The 7,513-nt window shown below is 39.7% G+C and overlaps 1 protein-coding gene across 2 annotated transcripts; it reads left to right on the top strand.

The window, feature by feature from the left end:
• The first annotated feature begins 254 nt into the window (after positions 1-254).
• Positions 255-5,713, top strand: cdk7 (cyclin-dependent kinase 7). Of its 2 annotated transcripts, XM_015972546.3 has the most exons (12): positions 255-371; positions 594-653; positions 733-766; positions 850-917; positions 1,124-1,192; positions 2,633-2,743; positions 2,841-2,959; positions 3,091-3,190; positions 3,266-3,352; positions 3,433-3,582; positions 4,400-4,538; positions 5,398-5,713. In XM_015972546.3, the coding sequence occupies exons 1-12, from the start codon at positions 306-308 to the stop codon at positions 5,424-5,426; spliced, it is 1,032 nt and encodes a 343-aa protein (XP_015828032.1). In that variant the 5' UTR covers positions 255-305; the 3' UTR covers positions 5,427-5,713. The 2 variants fall into 2 exon arrangements, with proteins under 2 accessions (XP_015828032.1, XP_015828031.1); XM_015972545.3 differs by lacking the exon at positions 5,398-5,713 and having other exon boundaries at positions 4,400-4,725.
• Positions 5,714-7,513: the final 1,800 nt, after the last annotated feature.

Raw genomic sequence — 7,513 nt, 5'->3', positions numbered from 1 at the left:
TATTTTAAAATAATAAAAGATTAAATAAAGGGTGAAATACATTTTGATTTTTAGTTAGGTGACATTAATTGGGACTGAACAAGTCACAACAATTCCTACATAGTTTGTATTAAATAACTGTTTATATTTTAAATCATTCTGAACGTGTTCTTTCAACCAAAAAATTGCACATCTTTTGACATTAAATTGTTTTAGCCTGACCAGTAGATGGCGCAGTTGCTCAGTTTTAAAGCCTGACACCTTTGCCCCGGAAGAAGTTTTCTGGCCCTTTAACCAGACCAAAAGATAGCTTACTGCTAGCTACCATGGCGCTTGATGTAAAAATCAGAGCGAAACGATACGAGAAACTGGATTTTCTCGGAGAGGGTCAGGTAGGCAGAGAATTATTTCAAAGTTTTCGATATCTACTCTTCGTTTCGCTCACTTTTATTATTTTTGCTTTGTTGTTTAACGTTTTCAGTAACTTGATAACAAGCGTTAGCTGGTAGCTAATGTCAACAAAGCCCCAGCAGCTTCGGTGTGATCACACTAGCTCTAAAAGCATTCAGCGCGTTGTATGCTCTCCTTTAATAACCTTTCTTTCATCTCTTCAGTTTGCCACAGTCTACAAAGCCAGAGACAAACTGACAGACACAATAGTTGCCATCAAAAAGGTACAAAAAAAGTGAAGTTTCTGCTTTAATCGGACACTGTGGTGTTCGGGGTTAAATTTGATTATCTGCTTGTTTTCAGATAAAAGTTGGTCACAAAACTGAAGCTAAAGATGGTAAGTCATAGTCACACCTGTGCCCCACACATACCAAACACTCGTGCTGTATCTTATTGAAAATAAATGTTCTTTTCTTGCAGGTGTAAATCGGACTGCTCTCAGGGAAATCAAACTGCTACAGGAGCTGCATCATCCAAATATCATTGGGGTACTCAAACTATGTTCATGCATTTATGTCCTCTACATTTCCAGTAAAACATCTGGAAAAATCAACCTAATTATTTAATTTGGGTAGATGTGTGTCTGAACGTTTAAGAGGCACTGTGTGTTTGATCAGGCATCTTGGTATTCTCGTGTTATTAATTTGTTTCTTTTAAATGCAGTGTTGGTTATTTACTGTGCTATGTGTTGTAGCTGTTGGATGCATTTGGACATAAATCAAACATCAGCCTGGTGTTTGATTTTATGGAAACAGACCTGGAGGTGAGTTGCCTCCTGTTTTTGATTATATGCACAATTATCCCTCTGATATTATTACTTCTGAATATGATGAAGTTCCGCATTAATATAATAGAACAGTGGTTTCCAACCTAGGGTCTGGGACCCCCCATGGGGGCCTGCTCAGGATTGCTGGAGGTCCCCACAAATGTGTCTGTGCTCAGGTTGTGAGAATACCAAGGTAGTTTTTGTAAGAATTACATTTCTAAAATCCAAATGACACACCCAAATGTATAATCAAATATCTGTATGTCTGTGTAAAGTTTTTAATTAATCATTTTTAATGTGTGGATGCTGGAAGAAGTTGTGGTTGGGGGTTCTGGCTCATCTTGGATACAGGCAAGTGGGTCCCCATGGAAAGAAGGTTGGGAACCACTGTAATAGAACATTCATACAGCTTGTTTTTATATTTGCACTAGATTTTTTTCCCCTGTAATTTAAGTACTATTAAATGGTCTTCACTAAGTCGGGTTAGGGTTAAATTAACTTTAGTTCTGTATATCCAAGTATCATAAGCAATCAGCGTGTAAAATAGCTCTCCCATTTAAGGCTTAATTTTTGGTTGAGGGTTTAAAGAACAAAAAAGTCTTTAAAAATTGATTCAGTTAAACATTCCCCAGGATTTTGGTGAAAAGGTGGTTATGATTGCACTTTTTTATACAAATGAGTAAGTAATGAAAGTGACTTCTTTACAGAATTGTGGTCTAATTTTGATTAAAAAGACAATAATCATGGTATTATAAAATTGTATATACATGTGTTGTGTCGGGTTAAATTCGTTCTTCTTCTTTTTTTTTTTTTTTTTTTTTTTTTTGCATTTGTGGACCACTAGTAATCATTCCCTCAATGACTTTTTAATTTTGGAATTAAATAAAGAACATTTGTGATGTTTAAGGTTTTGTTTAGGGAGAAACGTGTAACATAAGGATGTGTGCTGCAAGATCAAATGTCTTTACAAAAGGAGCAACTAAAATGAAAGTAAAATTATTCTTTCATGCTCCCATTCTCCTTTTTCATTCCGTTTTAACGTGCAAGACTCCAGACGGACGCACACCTCAGACACATTAGACTTTACTGATGCAATAAAAAGACAAAAGTGCTTCCAAATAATCAATATCACTCTCTTCTTGGCTCAAATACATTTATGCCATTAGCAGCTGGCAGGCAGCAGTTAGGGGAGGCATGTGTGAATTATGAGGCTATTCTTTTTCAATAATGTTGTAAACATTTTTAGGTTCAGTCAGTTAATGTTTAAACTATCAGCTACAGATGTTTAGTTTTACGGACATTTTGGGGATTTGTCGAGTAGTTAAAGTGAAGCTGTTTGGTCTGATCTCAGTTCTCTAAAGCTTCCTTGTGTGGGTCAGATAAGCATATTTTTTGTTGTTTTGCTTAGATTTTTTTGTGTGCGTTTTATTTTTTCAGGTTATCATCAAAGACACAAGCCTAGTCTTGACTCCAGCCAATATTAAAGCCTACATCCTCATGACATTACAAGGATTAGAGTACATGCACCAACATTGGGTCCTACATAGGGTACGAGCACCTAAACACCACTCTGTCGTATTCTGCAAATGCACAGAGGTGATTTATTATTTAGAATTATTGCTTCTTTTTTCCTTTATACGTTCAGGATTTGAAGCCCAACAATCTGCTGCTAGACAGTAACGGAGTGTTGAAGTTGGCTGATTTTGGATTGGCCAAAGCTTTTGGAAGCCCCAACAGAATCTACACTCATCAAGTTGTTACCAGGTCAGAGCCGCTGCAGTAATGACAACGATCGTTTTGTTGGCTTTAATCTAATTTTACAAAATAGAATTTCTCACCTCTACACTAAAGATCAAACATTTAACTCTGTATGTTTTCTGTCATCGTTTTTTTAGGTGGTACCGCTCCCCTGAACTCCTGTTTGGTGCCAAGATGTATGGAGTGGGTGTTGACATGTGGGCTGTGGGCTGCATCTTGGCTGAGTTGTTACTTCGGGTACTTAAACCTCACTTCACATAGTAAAGCAATGCTGTTCTTTTAGGTCTGTCCTGATAGTTTCCTCTGCTGCAGATACCATTCCTCGCTGGAGACTCTGATCTTGACCAGCTGACCAAAATCTTTGAGGCCTTAGGAACACCCACAGAAGAAACATGGCCCGTTGGTATCAGTTTTGCCAGTTTAGTGTCATCGTTTGAGTGAGATGGGGGATTCTTCTAACCATTTATTTGTCTCTCCAGGGAATGACAAGTCTACCAGACTATGTGTCCTTTAAGATATTTCCTGGCACACCTCTCGAGCACATTTTTAGTGCAGCTGGTGACGATTTACTTGAGCTCCTACAGGGCCTGTTTACCTTCAGCCCTTCAACAAGAACCACAGCTACACAGGTACAAGCATCACTGTTCTCATGTTATTAACATGTTGGTTTTATTAAGAGAAATATTTGTAAGATCAGATGTTTTACTCTAAATAACAGAATGTCAGATTGTTGTTTATTTTTTGGATGTGTATTTTGTATATAAATATACAAATAAATGCAGGTTCAAGCTGCTTTTCAGTGTTTTAAAGTCATACTATACAACTTTTTTATGTTTTAAATTGTTTTCTTGAGCCAGGATGTGCTAAAAGAACCTTTTTACAGTTTTAATGAAATGTAACTCCGACTCCAGCCACTCTCTGTGGCCAGAATACCGTATTTGCAACTTCTGAGTGCTGGTCTGGTCTGCGCTGACATACCTGGCATTGCAGTCTGCCTCCAGCACATTTCCTGCATGGTTTGGATCATGAACACAGCTGATTTGTTTCATTCAGTGATGAATCCCTCCTGTAGACACTAATGAAGGCTGTGGAGAAATTTCAGCTGTTAGATTAAGGTGTTAAAGACAAGCACACAGCAAGGAGATAAGTTTCGCTTTTGGTTCTATTAAACAGACACTATGGGGTGCTAAAAGCAAGCAAAACTCTCAATTGTGCCTAAAAGTACCAGTAATATTTTAAACGTCATTTTCCACAATTATCACAATCCCTTGGGGAAAACATCTATAATCGTTTTGCTAAAGTTTTATAAGAGCATCTCTAACGCTATTCCAAGTGCACTGATGACAGGAGTAATTAAACATGTATTCGTACGTCACACAGTTCCACTTAAGAATGCTTTAATTTGGCAACATCTGCCACATTGATGTTGTTTTCTTTGTTCTTCAGGCTCTAAAGATGAAATACTTCAGTAATCGGCCGGGTCCAACTCCTGGTCCCCAACTCCCCCAACCTAACTGCTCAGCCGAGGCTTTGAGAGAGAACGAAACAGCTGGGCTCAAGAGGAAAATAGAAGGCTTGGAAACAAGTGATCAGAATTTACTAACTTTTACATTTTATGTTTATTTATTTAGCTGACACTTTTATCCAAAGCAACATACAATTTATAACCTATAGGGCATGTTGTGATGTGTGGGGGAAACCGGAGTACCCGGAGGAAACCCACGCATGCACGGGGAGAACATGCAACTCCACGCAGAAAGGCCGCAGCCGAGTTTCGAACTTGCAACCTTCTTGCTGCAAGGCAACAGTGTTAACAACTGCGCCACCATGCAGCCCAAGACGTTTTCTTGGCTAAATTTAACTTTAATTCAATAAAAATCCAATAACCTTTTTGTTTTTGCATCTATAACAAACTAAATCTAGTCCAGGTTATTTTTGGTTAACTTGTTTATACAGTTTGAGCAGCAAGAACAGGAAGTGCTTGTTGAACGAGGTTTAAATCCCTGTCAGAAATAGATCTGAGGAGCATGTTGTGAATCTCTACTTAATAATCTGTTCTCCTGGTTTGCTTCTGAAGTCATAAATCTACACTGAACCCAGCAATTCAGTGGGTGTTGGCTGCTTTTAACACTCAAGTTAGAAATTCAGATTATATTTGGGCAGAGCATGCTCTCAGTTTAGTGAGTGGTGGGAATGTATGTTTGAGTAAAGTAGAGCCTGTGCGTGTGTTAGTGGGAGGTTCAAAGCTGTTCCAGCCCCTCCTTTGGTTTGTGGGTTTGACTCTTGTGTTCTGTCCCACAGCGTCGTAGAAAGCTCTACATGAGATTTACCAGAGATGGCTTTTGTACAGATTACTTATGTTTGTGTTCTGCATTTAAAAACAGAGTTCTAGTTACTGTAGTCTTTAAAAAAATGTTTTCAGTAACCTTGTACTTTTTTTTCAGCTGTAATGAAGAAAAAACTAGTTTTCTGAACAGATGGAAAACCGAGGAAAACTACTCCATCCAAGATGCAGGAATGTCCGCTGGAATAAAAAGGTCCAAATCGAACGAAGGCTGAGCCCAGATGTGGCTAACTTAAGAACTTTGTAGAAATAGATATTTAGTGTCAAGGAGCTTCTTTGTCAATGCTTAAACTCTGACAGCCAGCTGAAATATTTATATTTGTCATTTAATGAGGATAAAAACAACCAAACTATCAAGTGTCTTCAAGAAGCATTTTTATTTTTTTATGTTATACCAATAAATGGTGTGAATGCAAGCATAGAATTATTGTGTATGTTCAAGGTATCACTGGTGGGAAACCATGTTTTCATTAGGTGTAACAGTAACGAATACAGTATCAGTCTTTTCTGCTTGGGTAGACACTGAGACATTAAGGTTTTGACAGTGACTTGCAGAATCATGGTCTTGATTCGGAAAAGGGTAGAATGCCTTCTCCGGGTCAGGGATGAGGTCCTGCCCCAAGCGGAGGAGTTTAAGTATCTCGGGGTCTTGTTCACGAGTGAGGGAAAACTGGAGCGTGAGATCGATAGGCGAATTGGTGCTGCATCTGCAGTGATGCAGGTGTTGTACCGGTCTGTCGTGGTGAAGAGAGAGCTGAGTCAGAAGGCGAAACTCTCGATTTACCGGTCGATCTACGCTCCTACCCTCTCCTATGGTCATGAGCTTTGGGTAGTGACCGAAAGAACAAGATTGCGGATACAAGCGGCCGAAATGAGTTTTCTCTAAAGAGTGGCTGGGCTCTCCCTTAGAGAAAGGGTGAGAAGCTCGGTCTTCGGGAGGGGCTCTGAGTAGACCCGCTGCTCCAACACTTCGAGAGGAGCCAGTTGAGGTGGCTCGGGCATCTGGTCAGGATGCCTCCTTTTCTGGGCACGTTCAACCGGGAGGAGACCTAAAGGTAGACCTGGCCAGGGAACGCCTTGGGATTCCCCCAGAGAAGCTGGCACAAGTGGCTGGGGAGAGGGAAGTCTGGGCCTCTCGCCTTAGGCGAATGCCCCCGCGACCCGACTCTGGATAAGCGGATGAAAATGGATGGATGGATGGATGGATGCAGCAGTGTTCCACGAAGTGTTTTCTTCTCTGGTCATTCTCCGTGATATCACTGTGATCCAACACAATCTGACATGTCAGAGACCTGATGTGCGGAGACGAACTGTGTGGCTCTTTATTTTTTGTCAAACACGATCAGATTAGAAAACATATAAAAGGAGGGAGAGGCTAGCATTGGTGTTGAAGGAGTAGTTTGTGTTTAATTTGAAATGAAGGCTGAGGTTCAACTCACTGAGATCACTGATTAGGTTTGCACAGGTGTTCATAAGATATTTAGTTTCAGCAGACACAAAATAGTGTTTTCTACAACAACAGACTTTCCAGAACAATTCATCGTGTCTATTTATGATTGACCACAATGCATCTGAGTTTGAATGGTAGGTGGCTGAAGTGTCATATGACCGTTTTGGCAAACAGAAACTACAGTCGCAGCTTTCAGCACAAAGGCCACGTCAACGCTGATTCACAAAGCTGCAGGTGAAGTCAGATGATTGAAAAAGGACCTTTGAAGAAATGAAACTTAACAAGCGTGAAGATTTGCAGTCATGATTAACCATGTAAAGATAAGGAACCTATTTTATTTGTATATAATGCAAACAAATAATGTTTTATATCAACTAAGTTGATGTTATCTGATCATAGTAATTCGAGCGTTGTGTAGAACAGCCTGTGACGCACTTCTTAGACTCATTTTGAACTCAGGATACTTTAAATGTGAAGTTACACAAATAGCACTCGGTGCACCACACTCTGGGACATCCTGGTTTCTGTCAGGGGAATCCTAAACCCTCTTATGAGAAGCTGATATTTATTAACCACACACACATCTGGAGAGGGATCTTCCAAGACTCGCTGATATTCACCCTCATGTAGCCGGGAACTTTCTCACACCTGTTAGAAAGGCAGTGAATTACGACTCTGCTAACATGTAAGTCCCTTTTTCTGCCAGACCAAACAATGGGATCTTCTTTTCTCCAAGGACAGACTAATGTGGAAAATGACATTTAAA

Source organism: Nothobranchius furzeri, chromosome 17 (assembly GCF_043380555.1).
Source record: "Nothobranchius furzeri strain GRZ-AD chromosome 17, NfurGRZ-RIMD1, whole genome shotgun sequence".
NCBI classification, from domain to species: Eukaryota; Metazoa; Chordata; class Actinopteri; order Cyprinodontiformes; family Nothobranchiidae; genus Nothobranchius; species Nothobranchius furzeri.
The sequence above is the reverse complement of the archived record's forward strand: the minus strand, read 5'-3'. Positions and strand labels throughout refer to the sequence as shown.

Excerpts from the sequence above, each read along its gene's own strand:
- cdk7 (XM_015972545.3), top strand. The coding sequence starts at position 306 with ATGGCGCTTGATGTAAAAATCAGAGCGAAACGATACGAGAAACTGGAT. Across the intron at positions 918-1,123 it reads ATCATCCAAATATCATTGGG|CTGTTGGATGCATTTGGACA; the intron begins GTACTCAAACTA and ends TATGTGTTGTAG. Across the intron at positions 1,193-2,632 it reads TTATGGAAACAGACCTGGAG|GTTATCATCAAAGACACAAG; the intron begins GTGAGTTGCCTC and ends TTATTTTTTCAG.